This window comes from Scophthalmus maximus, chromosome 20 (genome assembly GCF_022379125.1).
Source record: "Scophthalmus maximus strain ysfricsl-2021 chromosome 20, ASM2237912v1, whole genome shotgun sequence".
Taxonomy (NCBI): domain Eukaryota; kingdom Metazoa; phylum Chordata; class Actinopteri; order Pleuronectiformes; family Scophthalmidae; genus Scophthalmus; species Scophthalmus maximus.
In genome coordinates, this window is record NC_061534.1 from 9,935,194 (window position 1) to 9,956,958 (window position 21,765).

A 21,765-nucleotide genomic window follows, 5' to 3' on the forward strand; every position below is an offset into this window, starting at 1 on the left:
GAGTAAAATCTTCATCGGCAAAGATTAGCCAGTAACTCTGGCTGACATATCACCTCAGTGAAGTCAAGAGTATCTGTGCCTCACAAATGTAGTGCAAGTATAAAGCAGCTGAAAAACCAAATGCTTTTAAAATGACAAGTTACAGTACTTGTGTGAATGTACCACAAAAAAGGCTGCAATGCATCCATTTAAAACAACCTGAATATTAAAATTAATATTAAAAAGGGCTGGCAATTAAATACTATATGTATTATTACCGTCCTACATTTTTAAGTGTTTTTAAGTGTATGATTGTTTTGTCTTTTTTTTTGGTCATAGATTTTGGTATTGCTGTTTTCAGCTGTATTATATTGTAAGGTGTTATCAAGTTGTTTTTAAAGCTCAAAATCACAGGCGTATGTACATGTCCCATAACCTGAATATTCCGTCTCCTTCCCCCTGAATATTAAAGAAATCCCTGAAGCAGTGACTTCCCAAAGGAAACAACATCCTTCTGAGGATTCAAAGGTAGCAACGTGCAGGAGGAACAGGTCTCCCGCGACCTGCTGATTCCAATAAGAACCGGGCCTCTCGACCTCAAGTCTGCGAGTGATCCTGGGACAGCTAAATTATCAGACAGCCATGATGGACCACCAGGCCAGAAGTGTCCACGGGGACGGTGCGTCAAAAAGGAAGAGGATCAAAATCAAGGGCTGGATTTGGAAACAGCTGCACGGCATCAATGCAGGAACCCGTATGAGGCCGTGCAGGGCTCCACTGTGGCAGCAGCTTCCCTGCTGGGCGCAAAGATGTGCACTGACAAAAGCTGGAAGGGCTCCAGAGGGGGTGGAGAGGAACATTACACTGGACAGGAGCCTGAGGGATGAGCTGCTGCTGCTGCTGCTGGACAGTTCACATGTGAAGGGAGGACATATGGAAAAGGTTGTTTAAATAGCAATGATGCATGGAAATCTGCTGATATTGAGCGAGGAAGAGATTGAAATTTGACATGAAAAATGATTCAGTTGTGTCCGTTTTGCATTTTTAGATTTTAACAGATGTGGATATTGATTTCAAAAAAGGATGTCATATCAAACATTTAGCTTACAAAGTTGTGTAAAAATAATGAAAATGTAATTTGTGGCAATTTAGCAATGAGTGGTTTTTTTTACACATAAAATCGACAATTTCAACACAAATGACTTCTCTACCAATTTAAACCCTCCAAAAAAATTAAGCTAAATGTTTGAACATGTGCAGAATGCAACAAATTCATAATTTTACATCTGTGGTGATGTGATGCAGTGTTACACAAAAAAAAAATCTTGTTTAATACAATTGGTAATTGAGTTTGTTCAACTTTAAGTTAACAAGTTAAGACAATTAAAATCTTTAGCTTGACAAAACTTAGTTCAATTTTTGTTACCATTTAATTGAATTAAGTTGGTAAGCAATTTTCTTTTTTGTAGTTTACTACCAAGAGCTTGACAACAGTTAGAAACTACATTTAATTCATTGTGCGGTGAATGAGTGGAAGAGTGTTACAGTTAACATTAAGAACTTGCGGTAATAGTATAACTCGACCACGAGGGGCGGCTTTGCGGAAAATTTATTTGAATTTGAGAACTGGCAATAGACTATCGAAAATATATATTTTCTGCTTATAAAACATGAAAACACAGTTGGCCTACAGATCCTCTATGTAAAATTTGTTAGTATATACACAATAGAGTTCTCAGAACGTTTCCAACGTGGAACTAAGAATATTCAACACTTAGCATCAGAATACAACAGAAGACATTCAAAATGTTCCTAATATTCATCCAAACAGAAAATCAGCTTAACAGTACACAGTAAAGGTAGTCTGGATGTTTTTAATACATGGTTAACTGTACACGTAAGGAAAAAAAAAACCAAACACCATAATTAGACATTTTTGAAATTATATCCCTTTTCATTAAGAAATGACGTTAATACCAGAATCATTTTTCCATAATGATGCATCATTTATATCATTTATATTAGATCACACAAAGAAATAAAAAATTAATTAAAAAGTTATTAGCATTGGACTGAGTCCAACGCCCCACTGAGTCCACAGCCAGGGCTCAGTGTGGCGTTAGTGAACTGGGAGGTACCAAATAAGAGTTTTTGATCATAATACTTAAAACATAAAAATACTACATTAATTATTACACAGGTAGAAGTACAGAGGCTTAGCAGTCTTGAATAGTTCAGGTACACAACATACACAAAAATCTACCACGTTTTTCTTCATAACAAGATGCAACATCAAATTTCAAATCACACATTCACAATCTTTGAACATTTTCAGTATGAAAACAGAACAGAAAAAGGAGGGACCATTTTTCCTGCGACACTGATCGCAGGAAAAAAAATAAATTTTTATATAAGTATATATATATGAAGCATATATATTTTAAATTAACAGTCAAATATGAGCATATATACATAGTTTTACAAGGTAGCAAAGGCAAAAAAGCTATTTGCAACATCCCCCTAAAAATTATCAAATCATTGTAATAAATTATCCATGACATTTCCATTTGAAAAAAAAAGAAAAAAAGAGAACATCTTAATACTACAAGTTAAAAGTTTGTCAAAAATATTAGAGAACCCATCTTTGTTTCAAAACTGAAATAAGATATTGCACCTTTTTAACCAGAATACAATAAAATGACAATGAAAAACAGCATACAATGCACAACAGGAATTAAGTTAGAACTATTGCCACTGGCTGACATTAATCCGTTTTCTTTTTAAACCTTGTAACAAAAATACATTTCCTGTAACAAAACATCACAGTTTCATTTCACTGAATTATGTCAAAGGAAAACATTTTGAGCACACTCTTTTAAACATCTTGTGACATAGGACAAACGGTATTCAAGACTGCTAAGCTCATAATCATGGTTTCATTTCAACAAAACTAGAAAAAATAGATCATATTGCCTTTTGAAATGTTACAACTCTTGGGTTCATTTTGGCGGTACAATCTGAGTCAAAGACAGGAAAATATAGAAAGAAAAAAAATAACCCAACGAAACAGCTCTCTCAAGTCCAAAAAGGGATCCCAGATACTGTCTATCCAAAATAACAGTGTACATACGCATTTAGTAACAAATAAATGTTCCTGATTTTAGAAATATTACTTTATCATATAAGTCATTCTACAGCTAGTGTTTCTCACTAAGAAAAAAAGTCTTCAAGGCGTTGCAAATCTTGAACCCCCCCCCCCCCCCCTGTTAAAAAAGGGTTTTTCCATCCTCAGTGATTCAAGTCTCTAACCTGGGCGACTTCTCTAATGATCCTGTGGAATAGAAACACAACTTAAAATTACAAATCTGACTTTTGGAGTTTAAAAAGGAAAAGATTGGTACAATTCCAGATTGTTCTTTTTGTCATCAAATCCCATGAGAAGACCAGAAACGACAATTTATCAATCCTACAAACAAGTATTGTTCCAAATATCTCTCTGAGTGAAAGCTTTCGCGATCAGGATGATCTTTAGTTTGTGTTTACAGGAAAGCGTTGACCTGACGACGCTTGTGGCCGGACCATGGTGGTTCGGACCAATCAGCATCGTATGGAGGAGGAGCTACTGGCAGCTGTGGGCGTGTCTTAGATGTGACGATGGCGAGACGTCACGAAGGGAGGATTGACAGACTAACACGTCGTTGGTTTTGGCCTTTTCATGGGATTCTTTTTTCCTTTAGCGGCTCTAGTGTAAAGCAGTGAGAAACCTGTTGTTACGAGGCTGCTGGGTGTGTGTGTGTGTGGTAATCACCTGAAGGCCTGGGGCTTGTGTCTGCTGTGCGCCCTGGTTGAAGTAGGGCATCGGCTGTCTGTAGAAGTCGACCCAGGCGTTGTAGTCGGGATTAGAGGTCTGCTGGGAACCTGGGCCGGCTGTCTGGCCTGAAGGGGAGAAGAAAAAACACACTGGTGATAAGCGGGAATCAAAAACATTTTTAACTCACGTGTGCAGGTCAAAATAAAAAAAACAAGCACTCACCCCAACCTTTGTTGTACTCAGGAGCGCTGCTTTGGGCTTGGTTCTGCTGACCTGTGATCAGACAGAGGAAATGTTTGAATGTTAACACTTAAAAAGACTTGTCCACTCCTGCAACTTTGTGAAACACAGTTTTGATGAGCAGGGTTTCAAGCTATAGTTTGCGGGTTTATAATTTTTCCAATATGGGTGAGTCAAAGTTCGCATTATCGTACATGGATAAAAGAAAAAACATGTTTCCTCAGACTGGTTTGAACCAAGTAGAAGTGCAAATAAGCAAAAAGAGGATTCAATTTAGAAATGGACAGGACAGTGAAGAAACTGGGCCCCGAGCTGCTTGTTAAAAGAAAACACTCTTTTCTGTCAGAGTGACACTTGCCTAGCTTTTTATAATACTGCTCCCAGTCCATCTGGCCTGTCTGGGATCCATTGTGACCTGAAACCAGACACAGATAACACCAGCAGCATGACTGACTGTGGGCTTAGACCTCCCCCTCCCCCTTTTAATGATTTCCATCAACAGCAAATTTAAAAATGTGTGCGTGCAGGGAAGACGAGGTTAGCCACAAGGATCGAGATGGGCTGCTCATCTGGCATGAGACTTTGAACAGCGCAGTGATATAAACCTCATTGACAAGACTCGACGGGCTGAGCTACGAGTTACATTTATGGGTAATTAAACAGGATGAAAACTGATGGTTTTGTTCCTTTACTGAGCCAAGTATTGACGACTTTGACCTAGTAGAATTCTTAGCGCACTGACTTACTGTGGTCCTGTTGGCCCTGAGGCTGCCATATTTGAAAGGTTGTGCCCCATCCTCCTCCGGTCATGAACGTCTGAGCCCCACTTGAAGTAAAAGAAGGATAATTCAAAATGAGACACCGTGTGACACCATCAGCACACAGTTAAACAGTAATAACTGAAGAAATGTGGCAAACGTGAGGAGAAACGTTGATCCTTACTGTTGAGGAGGAGTGGCTGGTCCTTGGTTATAGGGATTCATCCCGAAGCTGCTGTTGCTCCCCATTCCTGGGCCCTGAAGCAGAGAAAGGGAAGAGGAGGCGATGAGAGACCACACTTGTGTTTAAAGGGAGCCAACAGGCAAGGTCAGAGGGCAGGGTCGGCTGCTGATGCACTCCATTAAGTCCATTTGATGGATTCTTTATGTTTAACCTCTGGTGACATCCTGCCGGCCACCAGCGCCCACAGCAGCCCAGCTCACCCCAGTCGCTCCCCGCATTGACATGTGTGCTCATGAATATCATGCCAGACAATAGTGGGGTTTTTTTTCGGGTATGGGAGTACCAGTGAGGCTGGACTCGGACCACCTACCCCAATTCTCTCATCGATCAGCTGGCGGGCCTTCTCCAACTGCTGCGGGGTGCCTCGGATGGAGAAGATGCGCACGTTGGGGTCGGTGTTGGGTGGAGGGTTTCTCTGCAGCTCTACGTGAGCGCGGGACTGCTCCTTGATGTTCTTGATGGTCTCTCCACCTACGGAAGCAGCAGGATTTTAAAAATGTTTTTGTATGTGGCCGACATGAAACTTATACAAATAAAATGTTAGTGGAGTTCTAAAGAGGCTATAATTCATATCATTATAAGAATCGATTAAAGTAAAACATGATAATGTGAAGTGTCCATCATGGCGATGAACCTACAGAGAACAGGCTTTACAGACCAACTGCACACTAACTGCACTCAACAGCAGATACACAGTTAGCTGGTGAAATGAGCAGAGCAGCGACGGAGCCATACATTTCCCTCAGGACTCAGTCGAGACCAAGAACCAAGAAGAGCTAAAATCGTGTCAGACGCGTTCACAACAGCAGGAACATTTCTGGAAAGTTCTGTGGCATCTGGGTGGAACATGCACGAGATAGAACATGATGAATATTCTGCTGTAGTCGACAACACGCCCACTCGCTCTCTGTGAACTTTCCAGAGATTTTTCTGCTGTATTTTGACAGGGGGCTGAGCAGGAAAAGTTCTGAGAATTGTCCAGAGAAACATTAATGGACGTTTGCATTTTCACGTACACCCCAGGCGGAAAAGTTCAGGAAACAGTCCCGACCTCAGAGCCGCTCCAATCTAACCACACGACCATCTGGTTGACACGAACGCTCTCAAGTGGATCTCTCCCAGCATCAGACCAGACTTCTCGTCACTCGACTGAGGGGATGTGATGGTGCTACCTTGTGAGTACTCCGGCATGTGTCCCACCACTTATCTGCCATTCTGTGGTAACATCCATGCAAATCGGTAAACAAAAGGAGACATCTCCTGCACGCCACCCCCTCTCCTCTGCATCAGATGCCAGCTTCCCGACGTGTGGGGAGAGCAATTACACCAGCAGGGAGAAGTGAAACAGAGCTGGCAGGAGAAAAGGGCCAAAATTGAAGCGTATCCTCCTTCTGGGATATCATTTGTCTCTTTTACCCTTTCCATTCTTGACTCTGTGTTGTCCTCTGTGATGAGAGGAGGGAGTGAACGGGGGGCATACAGCCACCGCCCCCCCCTCCACAATGCCCATCTGAACGAAAAAGGCTGAGGGTGCTTCCCGGGGGGACACCGGGGCTGTCCCAACATCAATTACACATTTGTTCACTTGTGGCTGACACTCGGATGACCCTGGCTGACCTTCGAGTGAAAACGCTCATCAAAAACCTCTCCTCCTCCCGCAGCCTATTCCTTGCTGCCAACAGACTGCACATGGGCCATTAACCCATTGTCAACCAAATGAAACTTCTGCCTTAATGAAGCCATTATGAGCTCTTCTAGTCAGACAGCAGAGAGCAATGAAGACCCCGACTATTCATTTCATGGACTGGGCTGTAGTGAGGACAGATAATACGGGCCTTATTAATGAGACTGGTTTAGTGAGCTGGAGAAAAGGAGGGGACACAAAAGTGCAACTGGTGACGGCATTCAGGGGCAACGCCAAGGGACTGGTTAGCTGGTGGTGGTGGGGAAACACAGAGGCCTCGAGGGGACAATAACCACATCAGAACATCATTGGGTGAGATGGTTGAAATACAGTCACTATTAATATAACACCCATTTATATCAGTGTATGAAAAATGTTTGCAAAAATTGCTGAATTACAAGAGCACCCTCCACCTTCAAAGTTGTCCCTTCATCCACATTTGCTTCTTTTGTTTTGTTTCTTTTTATGCATTTATTTTTCATAATTTGATATTGAACACTGAACTGCCCGTTTAAAAACGATACATAGATCAACCAACTAAACCCCGGACTTAAAAATTACTCTCTCCATCAGTTTATATGTGCTAAAGAGATAAAACAATGAAACTAATCCACAGAAAAGGAATCAGCTCCATTTTCAGAAAAACTGAATATCTTTAGGTTTTGGAAAAGTTGTTATGGTGACTTTTACTTTCTCCTAAATATAAATAGCAGATTAAAAAAATAATGAAATGAATTGTTAGTCGTAGCCCTAATATTCTGGAGTGTATTTGTGTTCTTGTACTCTGTCAGCTTCATGTTTATGCATCATACAAGCAGTACAACAGTGTGAATGCAGTCTATTTACTTAGAGAACTACAATAATTGCTAGCTTTTATTTTCTTGAGGGAAAAAAATATTCTCTAAAAGAATCACATTTTATGATCATAGCATCAAAACATCATTCCTATAATAATTGATAAAGACAATACTTATCTTAGTGTATTCACACTGCATGTCATTTAATATTATGAGTAATTTACTTCCCATTTTTTGGGGGTGGCGACGAAATATTTTCAATTAAATGACAAAACTTGAATTTTGAACTAAAATTTAAGTTTAGGAACAGTTGGTTCCATTTGAACAGTCGGCCACAGATTTTGAATTATCGTGGTTTAAGTGTTTATCTTTTACTCTTTACCTTAAAGAGTTGGACAAAGAAATCTTGACTCACTGGCTTTCAGCTAGAGATTTTAACTGAGAAAACTCTGCTGAGAAAGACTGAGGGAAGCAAATGAAAACACTTATAACTTGTACCTGAGCCTTGACTTTATATTTTTTTAAGGCCAAAACTCAAGTTGTAAGATGCTTGTTTTTTTTTGCACGAGGATCGAGTCGGTAATAAAGTCTAAGCAGGTTGGTGGGTGGCTCGATTCACCACAAGCAGTGTGTGTGTAGGGGGTCAAAACGGAGGGGCAATGGGCTACATATGGCATCGTAAAGATATTAATCACTGCGGTCTTTAAGGAGCGGCTGACAGCACCCAGACCCACCGCCATCTCCACCATATTGGCCCACTTCATATGCTAATGCACAGAGAGGGGGACGCAACGCCCAGGTTTATTTGTTTCCCTCGCCCCACTACATGCACAAAAGCCACTTGACATTTCTATTGCCATGTTTTTATCTTAGGTAAAGAGGCCCCCCCTGACCCCACCCACCACTGCACATACACACAGCAAGGCGAGATGCACGCACACACACACACACACACACACTCGCAGCTCCTTCCAATGCAATGGTCAATGACTTTTAAATAGCTGGCAATAGAGTGGGCATGAATAGCCAATAAGCTAATTCCTTCTATTCATTCCCTCGCTGCACTCTATTGGGCTGAAAGACCCTCATTAGATGCCAGGCAGCCTTCCACATGATTGAGGGCTGTTATTATGCACCTTTAACAATTAATGTCACATTACACGCATTATCCCCGTCATTAAGCCCTTAGTGAAGCCAATGAATGCCACTTGTGCTGTATACATGAGCCCTGCAGGGAGAATAGGAGGGTGGTCACTCACCCCCCACCCCCCTATTCTTCTCATCAGTTTCACGTAGCGGCAGAACACCAAACGGCGTTCGGTTATTAAAAGGAAAAAAGGCAATCTGGCGAGTTTGGATACTCTCTTTTCAAGACTGTTTGTAGTGGTGAACTGTTTTATTTCCTCTAGGACAGAAAGTTGAGTTGGAGTAGCACATGTGGTAGAGAATTGGATTACACAAAGCACACGCATGCTTGAAAAGTATGATTCAAAAAGTCTTACTGAGGAGCCGGATTAGAATCAACAAAATAAAAAAACACATAACTTACCTTTGCCAATCACAAGGCCGCACTTGTCAGCGGGGACGGCGTAGGTCACCTCCTGCAGTCCTCCGGGGCCTCCCATGCTACTGTCACCTCGGCCACGGCGTCCCATTGCCCCCCCCCCAAATCCATCTCGCTCCTGAAGGGACGGATAGGAGGAATTAAAAAAAACAAAAATCAAAAACAGATAGATGCCTGATTTGTAGTATTTGCTGATTTGCCACTGACCCAAATACAAACACTCAGACATTTGCTGGAAAGGTCAAGGACAAAGAAGTGCTTTTTAATCACAGACGTTGACCACAGACCTGAGCTGTCTGAACCAGTTCATTGATGAGGTGCACCGCGTGGTGGCAGTGGTCGGGCTGGCCCATCACCTGAGCAACTCGGTCAGGACTGACTCCGTCATCTGGACAAGTACACAAGGACAAAAAGGCTCTTTGACTGCTTTGCCATCATTTTATCTCAGGGCGACTGAGGACTTTGCACCTACTTATGAAGTGGATTTACAACATGGGAACTTTGATTTCACCTTCTTTCATTACTGAATCACCATGTAGTCTGTATGTTTACATTCATTCACTATAATAAAGCCTATAAAAGCAAGAAGTGGACATTTCTTTGTTGGATGTGTGGTCCTTAAAAGGAGAAGACTTGACCAGCTTGTTGGCCCTTTTCTCCTGCCAGCTCCGTTTCACTTCTCCCTGCTGGTGTGCCCCATGTGGTATCCCTGCAACATTGTTGGTTCTATTATTGAGGAGGTGCACCTCATTATCTTCGTACCTTGTTTGAACTGGATCCTGACCCCGGCATCATTCTGAATCTTTTTGATCATTTCTCCGTTCCGACCAATGATGATGCCGACAGCAAATCTGGGCACGACCACCTGGACAATGATGACAGAAAGTAAAATTCAGGAAATATGGAAATATGTTTGTTTTTCTGAATAAATAAGTAAACCTGCATCAACTTGGCTGGTGAGTTATTGTAAATGCAGAGAGGCAGGTTATTACATCCAGACTGCTTCCCCCCATTTTGGATCCAAAGTCTGCTCTGCCAGCCCTGAAGTCACCCTGGTCCTTGTCCCGGATGAGCTTCACCACAAGTTCACGGGCTTGCTACAGTGAGGATGAAAACAATGTTATCACAGAATACTAGATGTGAAACAAAGAAATAGTTCAACTGAAAGCTCTTAAATAAAAACAAAGATGTTTTTCAATGTTTGAGCTGAAGGCCGAAGGCGTAAAATGTGTAAAATTGAGTGTAAACTGGAAGGGAAGCGACACACAATGAGCTTTTCTGAGACCGACCTGCACTTTGTGGGGATCCCCAGTGATTCTCAGGGGCTTGTCTGCTCCAGTGGGCATGGGGTCATCCTGAATCATGATCATCTGCACTCCTGTTCTCTCCTGCAGGGGAACAATCAGACAGGAGCAGAAACAAGAGTTACCTGGGGTCCAAAAGCCTATTCAGTGTGAAGGAAAGAAATTCTGCCGGGGCTCAAAGAACAGGTTTTATTTTGACTGAAAACACACGGACGACGTGAAAAGAATTGAACAGTTTTTTCCTCACATCAAAATTTTGCAGGAGAATAAAGTTTTATTATTGGTCTGCACACTAAATAACAATGTGCTGAGAAATCAGTGAAATAGGTTGATTGCGGTAAGTCATATTAAACATTTCTAAAGGATAATTAGGGTTAATACTCAATGTTGTTGTTACTGTCAGAAAAAAAACTATAAAAAGAACAAAAAGAACATTAAACCACTACAAAACCACTTTCTTTGGAAGTCTCTCAGTATGTTATAGTAAAATTTAAATAAAATTCTGACCTCATGTTTTTCCATGCATTCAAACCATTTTAGTAATTTTGTTTGTTATCAAGTAAGTAAAGTAATAGTACAATGGACACCGAGGACTGTATCTCGAATTTTTAATTTACTTTTAACTGCCTAATATGGATTAAATGAGTGGGTTTTACGGTCGTCAGGTTGTTAAACGCACAACTTGTACTGTAAGTGCTTGATTTTCAGTGAGATCAACTCCCAGACCTGCAGTTGTTTGATGGTTTCGCCTCCTTTGCCGATGACCAAGCCAACTTTGTTGGCAGGGATGAGGATCTGCTGGATGGAACTGTTGCCGTCCATGTCACTGTGGAAGCCTGGACCGTACCGACACTGCTCCACAATCTCACTCAGCAGCCTCTTGGCCTGGCTATGTGGGGGGGGGGGGGAACCAAGAAACATTCATCACCATAGCCGCAACTTCTGCACAAAAACTGTCCTGTGTCAGTTCTTCTTTGTCAAACATTGAAAGAGGTGTTCAGGTGATTAAGAGATGTGAAAAGAGATTTGAGTTCGTGCCCCTTCTGTCACAACAATGGGGCACACTTTCCTAATGCTCTGTGCACTTTCAGTACATCTGTCAGAGTCGAAAGACGTTTTGTCAGCCACTGTTAATGCTACATACAGACTGGTCCATTACAATTGTCTTCACCACAGAGAGACTGCATAAACCCAGAAGCCCCAGATGTGTGTCTGACCCTGGTTGTTCCTGTGCAACCGTTTGTAATTTTGACTAAACAGAATAGGATTATAGGATTTATATATTTGGATTGGACATTGAACATGCGAAGATCTTCCATAAATGGCATCACAAGAAAAATCACAAAATCACAAGAGAGTGTATAATTGGTTAGTCACATTCCTGGATTATTTCTAAAGATTTGTCAGCCTAATTTGAACTATATGGACACAACCATCACCATTTTACAAAATACAATCACTTTATACAGTCGGTCAAAAAAAATAACTCAAGATTATACACAGGGAGGGAATCTTATGTCTTTTCAACTTTTAGATTAACAATTGTCTAAATATGCAAAGACTTACTCAATGTTCTCTGGGCTGCCTGTTAGTGTGCAGGGTCTGTCCAACATGCCTCCGCTGTCTGTAACAAAACAAGAAAATTACTGCACACTCACATATATGGGTCACATAAGAATGACTAGTCAGTTTTATTCATACAGCCCAAAATCACCATTTACCTGCAGATGTTTGAAAATCTACACAGCATATAACACCACGTGTGCTTCCAATAACTGTATATGAGATTAGCATGTTTGTAAAGTAAAAAATAGAAGCTGGAGGTTTAGACCGCAATAAAGTGATGAACTAAACTTTTCTGCAGGCTCCAGCCGACAGATCGAAAATCACGTTTCGAATTTTAATAAACTTGTAACTTTTCTAAAAATATATATTTTTCACTTAAGTCATTTTGGGTTATTGACAAAATTACATGCACACAACAATCAAGTGAAACAGTCCAAATAACTCATAAAGCCACTGTATACTTAGGGAACTAATTAGTAAGATATGTGAAGCACTTATGAATTTGTCTAATATTATGTCTCATTACTTTTGAAAGGGGAAAATTGATGACGTCACTGTTTTCAGTTAATGACTCAGGCCTATCAGTTCCCACCAGGTGGGTTTAGATGGCGTGTTTAGTTTACCTGAAGCAATTTGGATCTTACACCCCGATTCCAGTTGAATTCTTGAGATCTGCTCTCCTCCTTTTCCAATGACTACGAAGAGAAGGAGAGAAAAGACCTGAGGTCTGAACTGCGAAGCAGGATTTGTGGTTATCGAGGTAACTTCAGGTTTAACTCTGGGTTTTCCGTCCTACGAAGCTCTTCTTGCCGGGGTAAATCACAAAGGTAACTTAAGCTGAACGGCTAACCTGCTCCGGAGCAGGTTAAGTTCAAAGTACGAGATCAATGCCAGTCACCGGTCCAACTTACTGACCAATCAAATCGGTGGAAAACCAGCAACATCTTTCTACAGGATCTAGACTGGACAAGAGTTTAAAGTAACGTGATGAATAATGCAGCAGATGTTGAGCTCGACAGTGACCGCCCACTTTTAGAACGGCTCAAGAGGCTCATTCACATTTCATAATATTCTTATATTAAGAGTTTTAAGCCTGGATCCAAGTAAATAAACTACGTGATGAAGTTACTATAAAAAATTTGGAAATGGAAAAAAAGGCAAAGGGACAAGACTGTAAATAATTATTTTAAGAGTTAAGGAACTACTCATCCCATAAACCATTGCGAATACCTTTCCAAAGACTTCCAACCAATCATCGATGTTACACTGTAGGATTGTGGGTAGTGTAGTACTTCTCAATGATATCATGAATCAATCTTTTTTTTCTTAGAACAAGGTTGATATCATTCAATATGATACTTGAATTCAATAAAGTTTATTAGATTCCCTACAGAATATCTGACAGTGCTTTACTTTCTTACTCTATCACTGCAGCTCGGAATAACACGTGGAGACAGTGACCATAAATAGTAACAAAAACGTAATACTATCTCTTTTATTAGAACAATGATCCACACTGGTGAATGAACAGTGTTGACCTCACTACACATTAACTTCTTCTCTCCTCTGCTTCAGCAGCAGAAATAACAGTTTGATCGTCGCCAGACAAAAGGGCAAAATAACTGCTCAATAGTAAACTTGATAAAAGTCAGCCTAAAAATAAAATATAAATAGCACAGGGATTTATTTCAAGTTGTTGTTTTCTGTTTTAGTTGATCATATTATTTTCATTTCACTTTGTAGAATGTTACTTTGACATGTTGCTTAAACCAAATTGACCTCCACATATATCACCGTTTCCTTTCCTATCAAGTTAAAAACGTTATTTATGGTCCTGATGATGTCACATGTAATTAACGGCTACGCCTCTTCCAAATGAACGCGCTCGTAGCCGGACAGGAAAACCCAGGGTTGACTGAGACCGTTGATATCCAGCTTCGCAGCACAGGTTATCCCGGATGGTCAATGTTAGGTAAAGTCAAGCCAGATAAGGAAAAATATCCTGGTTATGTTCAACTCGCTTCATAGTATAAGGCCCCAGTTTTAAGCCTTTGTGAATTTAAGCAGTGACCCAAACTCTGAATACAATGTCAATACTGATGATTACAACAAACTCAAGGGCTACTTACTGAATCCGACCATCTTATCAGGCACTTTGTAATCTTCTGTTGCGAAAGCCCTGGGAGAGATGAGGACATGATTAAAATCTGTGAAAATAAAATCACAGCCCATCTAAACCTAGACTACAATTTCTCTCAACCAAAGTGTGCAAATAGCAAAAATAGCGATGAGACCATTAGGGCTGCAACCAATAACTATTTTCATTATTGATCATTATTGATTAATGTCGATCACATGGCGGAAATACCTAGGCAACTACTACAAAACACTAATAATGATAAAAAATGATTGAGAAGCTAGAACCAGTTAAATTTGGGGGGGGGGGGGTTCTTCAAAAATTATTCATTATCAAAACTGTTGCTGATTAATATTCTATCGAACAACAAAACAACTGATTGATAGATTCAGCTCTAGAAAGAACACAATTATCGAAGGCAGATTCATAGATTATATCATTTAACAGGGAAAAATGCATTTGTTGTTTTTTTAACAAAAAAATCCATTTATATCTTTGGGTTTGGGATGGATGGCAGAAAAAAAAAGTTATCTGATTGTGTCGATAATTGCTGGATATTTTTTTCATTAAGTTCAAATATCTTGATAACCGTTAAATGGATATAACAGCCAGCAATTAAGTCATTACTATAAATATAACAAAAAAAAACTATCAAGACTGAGTATGTAATTGTATACAATGCTCAATTTGGTGACATGGAGAAACAATCTGAAAGTACAACAACCTATGATGGTGAAAAGATGTATGATTGGAAACCATAACAGATTAAAAACTAAAAATATATCATAATACATCAGAAGAATAAACAGATTTTGCACGGCTCACCTTTGATGTACCATTGCTCCGAGGTGATTCCCTACTGAGAGAAAAGGAGAGGAGAGCAAACCAATTAACATGTGACAAATAACACAAGATCATGGTTAAAAATAACAATTTAAATATGTGCTAAAGTGATCGCCAATGAAGCAGCAAAAATGAGAAGGAATCGGTCGTTGCTGGAGGGGACGGGAGCAGATGGATACGGTCCTGCCAATCCTCCGTGTTCGTGTCTGACCCACAGCGGGAGGCTTTCACAGGCATGGAAATCAGGCCCGTGAGTGTATGAGTGAGTGTTTCAATCAGAGCCATTCAGAAAGAGAAAGGCAGCTGCTGGGTCAGTGGCTGCTGTTGTTGAATTGAATTTTGACAGGTAGCGCCAGGCAAAGGTCCTGCAGGGTCACTGGAGGATGCACTGCCATGGACGTAAACACCCGAGTTGATATCTAGCAGGTTCGATCAATTTTATGGTCGTTTGCTCTGATTTCACTTCTCCTGGAAATGCACCGGGGTTAATGCTCGAGGACGGAACAGCTATGAATATAAAAAAGGAGGTGTGCTAAATTCATACGAAGACAAGACTGCGAGCTAAAGTGTGAACGCCGTGAGAGTGTTTGTATTCTTGTACATTTGATAATCAAATGCTGAGAGTGCAGTGCCACACACATACCATTTCAGTTATTTCCCCTGTACGGCGGGGACCAACCTTGACAGAGAAAAACCGAGGACGAGTTGTTGCAATCGCCGACGGCGTGTCAAACAAACATTATCTATCCATGCATTCACAGCTGAAATATCATACAAACAACTGTGACAAGATAAGAGGAGGACGGAATAAATGACTCGTGTTCCCACTTCACGGATATGAAACGGATCAAATCTTTGTTTTGTGTGCGAGGCACAACGAGATAGAATCACATTTTTCTCACTACACACTTGATACTCCACACAAACATGAAAATAGAAAACTCTCACTTCACAGATTACCTTGTTTCCCCTACATCGCTCAGTGCACTGCATACATTTTCAGCTATATAAAATTATTTAAAAAAACAAAAACAAAGTCCTGTTATGACATTTCTGATCAATTAATGCAGCGGCTTCATTGGAGAAGTGTTTGACTGGGATGAGTGGTGACATTTCAAAAGCCTTTTTATGGTTTATTAGACCAATAAAAACTTACTCCAAACACATTTAACATTTAAAGATATGAAAATGATAAAACCTGCCCTGCTCCTCAGAAATGTCTGCCTGTAATGTTCTTCAGAAATCTCTCAATCTGGGCTTTGGACATGTGAGGATTGGAAGACTGGACTTTACAACTATCAAACAATATTATGGACACAACTGCCATAACCAGTGGGACAACTTTGTTTTTTGCTGCCAAAATTTTTGTGGTTTGCTTTCCACTTAAAAAAAATAGATCAATCAATTAATCAGACTGGGATGCGATCTTCCTGTGACAGAGCCAGAAAAATGGCAACAAGGGAGCGAAGTAGAGGTTCAGGTTTTTGTGTGCAGATTTAAAGAAATAAGTAAATTCTAACATTTCTTGAATTGACAAATTCTAAAAAGTAAACAGTTGCACGCAAAATGCAATTATGCGGCTTATATGTACCACGCTACTGATTGGAAGTGGTTACTGTTTGTTATCAAAAGAAAAAATGGCAATATGTCAAATTTGGAAGTGAAACTGAACGGCAACAGTCAGACTTTCAGGTTTATCGTGATAGAGTGGATGGAGAAAAACATGTAAAACACAAGGAGCATTTCATCATGAGCTATGTTTTTATGAAGGCGTCCACGTACACGCTCTGCATAGCTGAAGTTAAAGCTCTGGTGATTTCTGTGCTTCTATAATGAAGGCTTACCTCCATTGTCTAGTGAACGTTTTGGGCCTCCAAAGCCGTAGAGGGAGGGATCTAAGACCGGAGAGGAATTGTTCATGTTGGGCATCTGGTCTCCTCCCATCTTGGCTGCCATCTGGGGACACAGCAGAACAGATGCAATCAAAAGGTGAAAAGCGGTCTTTTTTTTTCATCTTTGACAAGACTTTCTAATGTGATAGAAGTGATAAAACATCAAGTCTGTTGTGTAGAGTAAGCTTTTTGACAGCGGATAAAACCTGTACTTTGTAAAATATTACATAAGATGACAGTTCTTGTTGAGATTATGACACGGTGCTTTTCCTTCAAACATGTGTCAAGTGCCATCTCTCACTGACTGAACCATCTTTTTCGAGCCGGCGCAAATAAGAGGACACAAATCATCACGGCACAATATCTCAAATAAGTTGATTTGCCATTTGATGAGTTTCCCTAAAGCTAAACAGGAATGACAGTTGCCTTGAGCACTAACTGATTTCAAGCCTAACTTGTAGAAGCAGTAGAAGCAGTAGAAGAGGACAAAAAACTTTTTTTTTCCAGACATACCAAAAGAGGTGCCAGTTCAATTAAATAGTTAATTTAAAAACTTTGTGTGTATGGCATTTTTCAGAAATGCACTGAAGCCCGGACACTGTCTTGAACGTCTCCAGAGGGGCTTGTATGCGAGAATGTAAATGTCCGCAGATGTTGCTCCAGACATTCTCCTGCCAGCCCCCTGGTATGATCTCAGGAGATCGTCCGAGTGAGTCCATGTGAGAATACAGCAGGAGAATCTCCGAATTCACAGCGAGCGAGTGGGCGTTTTGATGTCTGTAAACAAAAACACTCTCCTGCAGCGGAGTTATCGGAGCATCCCGCTGCTCTACCCAGACGCCGAAGACACTCCGGAGATTAACCTCCTGTTGTGAACGCGGCTGACTCGGACAATCTCCTGCTTCGTCAGATGTGAACAGCAAAGTCCGGAGAATGTTCGGACGCAATTTTGTGGACATTGTCCGGAGTTCATGTCTGAAAACAGCTTATGTTAGGATAAAAACTTTACACAAAGTAAAACTAGTAATGTAATATTCAAGGCTGGGTTTGGATTATAAATATTTCCGATACTAAAATCAACATGTTACCAGATTTTCAGTACCAATATTTTATATAATGAGCAATATAAACAAGTTTTTCTACAAACAACCAAGGATCTTAAATGTTAGATATCACAGAAGCAGATGCATAACAACCTTTGCTAGAGTAAATTTAAATAAATCAAGAACAATCTGATTAAAGAAGGAATATAAATTTGATATCAGCTTTCGCTTCCTGACCATTTTTGGTAGTTTTTTTCTTCCAGTATCAAAAGTATTGAGGGTCAACACCCCTCTCTCTATTCACTGCATTTAAAAACTCAGATTATATATATATATATATATATATTATTTTTTTTTTATATACCCCAGATCAAGATCTATAACTGGCCCAAATAACGATTACTGGTCTGTAACACACATTTTTCTGATGGAAAGTGCACAACCACTTGCACACAACTTAAAAGAAAAGGGGCACTTCTTTACATTACAGCTTAACTAAAAATCCATCCATCTAATTTCCAAATCATCCACTTGTCGACCTAAAGCAGATGCTCGTGTTTTGCGGTGACGGACGTTTTAAATCTTCAGTTTCGCTGCACGAGAGCGCCAACAGCATTTTCCACTCCCCCATTTAATCTGCCACCTCTGCTTCCATACAAAAGTATAGCATTACAGAAAATTACATTAAATTGACATCTGCGTCTGACTGGAATTTTTTTCCCCAAATGAAAATGTAGTGACGGCATTTAGAGTCTTCCATCACCTTGAGGGATGATTATCTACTTCAGAGCCCACGGGTGGAGGCGAGAGGGGTGCCATGGAAATGGGGAGGCAGAGAAGGAAAGGTGGGTGTGGGGCGGCTGTTTCACATGACATTACCGAAGCTACGTGCAAGTCAAGCAACATGAAAATCATCGTAGCTGAAGTCAATACTTGAGAAAATGGTAGCACTTTCTGAAACCAGTTTTTTGCTTCGCTACAAAAGGACAGATAGTTAAAAAAATATATTTTCAAACACCTGCCTTTTTTTAAAATCGATTTTTTTAACAGTTTCAGGGTAAGATATATTTTTGACAGTATTTATATTGTTGCTGCCTAAATATCTTGGGAACCGATACTAAAACAATAGCACAAGAGTGTTTGTCATTTTAAAATCGAATTTATATAAATAGTAAACGAGAAAATGTACTCAGGGCGTAGACCTCTGCCAGGGAGGTCTTGTAATAGAAATAATGATTGGCATAACTGTATTTAACAATGAGGGACTGCAACACAACACGAATAACTATAGAGTTCAGTATCCTATTAATAATATTTTATTTACTACATTTCCAAGAAGTGTTGCATTGATCAAAGTCTTGCTGGAACAGTGAGGCAAATATGCAGCTAATTAAAAACATAGCAGGTCACTGGGGCCTCTGGGTAAACACCACTGTTGACTGGACAGGCCAAGGTATACCCACGACTTGAATGACTCCAGTCAGTCAGGTTACATACGTTAAAACTTAAAATATGCACTTAAAGTCTGATTTGTCTAAAAATAAGACATCAAATGACATGACACCCGGTCACATGGGAACCAAAGTATGTATAGTTTATATTTAGGATCTGAGAACGCCTTGTCCATTGGCCACTGTGGCACAACTGTTTCACGAGCAATCTTATTTCATTATTACTGACTTCCATCTAATTCGTTTTTTTTTAAGGTACAAGACATTGTGTGTTGTTCACGTCTCACTGGTTTACAACAGGCTAATGTTAACGGCTGAGCTTGGATTAAAATAATTAGCCAATGGGAGCCCTAATGCAGAGGTCAACATCTGGTGAATTGGACCAGTGAGTTAATGAATCCTTACACAGTGCGCTGATGATTGTTTTGTATGATCAACAGAGCAGTTAAAAATGAATTGTACAGCTAATCAATTCAAGCTTGTGTAACTTTTAAATTTAAATTTCCGTGCGAAGCAGAAAAACCAGCACTTCACTGAACATGTGAATGTAGAAAACATTACAAGGCCTCCGCTTGTTTTGTTATCATATATCATATGTTTTGTTATCATTATCTGATATGTTATACCACACAAACTGACTTCACTTTTCTGAAAAGGACATGGTGTACTCACGAGTTAACCCCACTGCGACACCCTAAACCCAACATCAGCCGTAAACAACATGTGGCAAATGCAAATAAGCGTCTGTTCTGATGTTTTCCGTTGAGCATCAAGACCAAAGGTGGGGTTGATGCCACCCAATCGGATCCTTCATATCAAGCTTCTAGTTTTGACAAATCGGAGATCTTGTGAACAAGGTGTGTGCACAGATAAGAAAGTGTGTGTGTGTGTGTGTGTGTGTGTTTGGGGGGGGAGACACTCATGGATAGTGACATGCAGTGACCATGTGTAACCATTATGATGTGCATTTTACAGCTTATCTGTCAGATTATTCGTGTCTTTTTAACAATCATGAACATGTGGATTGAAAACGTACAAAGATTCACCATGTGTTTATAATCTACTCTGGGCGAAGCTGAACCAGCAGCGGTGCCGACTAAAGTCCAATTTGCACACTATTAAGTGCAGTCCGTACTAATCTTCTGTAACAGCAAACAGACCGGCTCTACCTGCTGCCAATACAAGTGTTACACAACTACAGTTGACCACCACCCTGCCACCGTGCGACACTGCTCGGTATCAGTTAAAAGGGGGGGGGCTGGTCGCATCGTGGGTCGTGCATTTGAGGTTTTATCTGGGCAGCAAATGGAGAAAGCCCAGTGTGGCGACCAGCAGGCGTGGAGGGAGGCGCATTTGAACAGATGACGTTTCATTACATGGCCTGCACACATGCTAGCAGGCTAGCAGCAGCAGCTACACTAGCTAACTCGGTGGTGGTGGTGGTGTTGTTGTGTGCGACATCTGCCTCCAGTTCCACGGACACGCTTCATGTTCGGGTCAAGGAGTGGGGTTTAAACGTCGGTGCTGCGTGTGGTCACGGACCAGGCTCTCCCGTGTGCCTCTCGGATTGGGGGCGAGAGAAGCTAACTTCGGACGCGGCAGCGTGTCAAGGGGCTGCTGCCGGGTTCAGGGTCCGTTTAAAAAAAATCGGAATGTTTTCGGGTTCGCTCACGTTGTGGGGGTCAAGACCCGGGCTCTCAAACTTGTGAAGTGGGTTAGCACGCTAAGCTAAGTGCAACTTCGGACCTGACAACAGGTTGCAGTGTTGTCGACTTGACGAAAGTTGTCCAAACTTCGACGCTACCAAAAAAGGCCGTCGTGTCTCCGGTCAAATGCGACTCGTGCGGTCGTTTCGGACAGTTTGGACGCGGTTAGTAGACGCGTCGTCCTCCCCGAGCCAACTCTAATCTGTCCGCTCATGCTACCTCAGCTACTTAACGTTAGCCTGCTAGCTCGCCTGCTGCCTGGCTGCATGAGGGGTGTTTGGTAGTAGTGGCTCTGCGTCGCCCCGACAGAGTCGTGCCCTGCGGCGACACGCAGACCCGCAGCTTGTGGTCCGAGAGTGTTCGCTGGAGAGCGTTTTACCTGTCGGACCCGGCGTATCGTGTCTGCGAAGTCATCTTTCGTTCCGGGCTGAGCCACCGAGGCCTGTCCCTGAACCAGCTCCGCCATCATCATCATCCGCCTCGGCAGCTGAGAGCCACACTTGAAAAAAAAAGGGAGGAAAAAAAAAAAAAAAGAAGCTGCACACGTGCCAAGCCAAAGTCCCGCGTAATCTCGCGAGATGACCGAAGACCACATGTTGGCCTTTTACTGTCTGTGGCCATGATGCTTACTTATATTTCACATTTTATGCATTTCAAACTGCTTTATTGTGAACATGTTTTAAAAACACAGAAGCGAATCTATTATTTGAAAGCACCAACAATGCAAATCCCAAGGCAATAAATTA

The 21,765-nt window shown here is 41.1% G+C and overlaps 1 protein-coding gene across 5 annotated transcripts; it reads right to left on the reverse strand.

Moving 5' to 3' along the window:
- Positions 1–1,839: 1,839 nt before the first annotated feature.
- On the reverse strand, positions 1,840–21,550 carry fubp3 (far upstream element (FUSE) binding protein 3). 5 transcript variants are annotated; one of them, XM_035608270.2, is made up of 19 exons: positions 21,399–21,550; positions 16,772–16,883; positions 14,910–14,940; positions 14,077–14,126; positions 12,571–12,642; positions 11,948–12,005; positions 11,108–11,270; positions 10,367–10,465; positions 10,070–10,174; positions 9,840–9,942; positions 9,365–9,465; positions 9,063–9,195; positions 5,343–5,503; positions 4,973–5,046; positions 4,777–4,856; positions 4,389–4,445; positions 4,013–4,063; positions 3,788–3,915; positions 1,840–3,310 (listed from the first exon to the last, which is right to left on the reverse strand). In XM_035608270.2, the coding sequence occupies exons 1-19, from the start codon at positions 21,492–21,494 to the stop codon at positions 3,302–3,304; spliced, it is 1,683 nt and encodes a 560-aa protein (XP_035464163.2). In that variant the 5' UTR covers positions 21,495–21,550; the 3' UTR covers positions 1,840–3,301. The 5 variants fall into 5 exon arrangements, with proteins under 5 accessions (XP_035464163.2, XP_047185442.1, XP_047185445.1 ...); XM_047329486.1 differs by having other exon boundaries at positions 14,910–14,943; XM_047329489.1 differs by lacking the exon at positions 12,571–12,642.
- Positions 21,551–21,765: the final 215 nt, after the last annotated feature.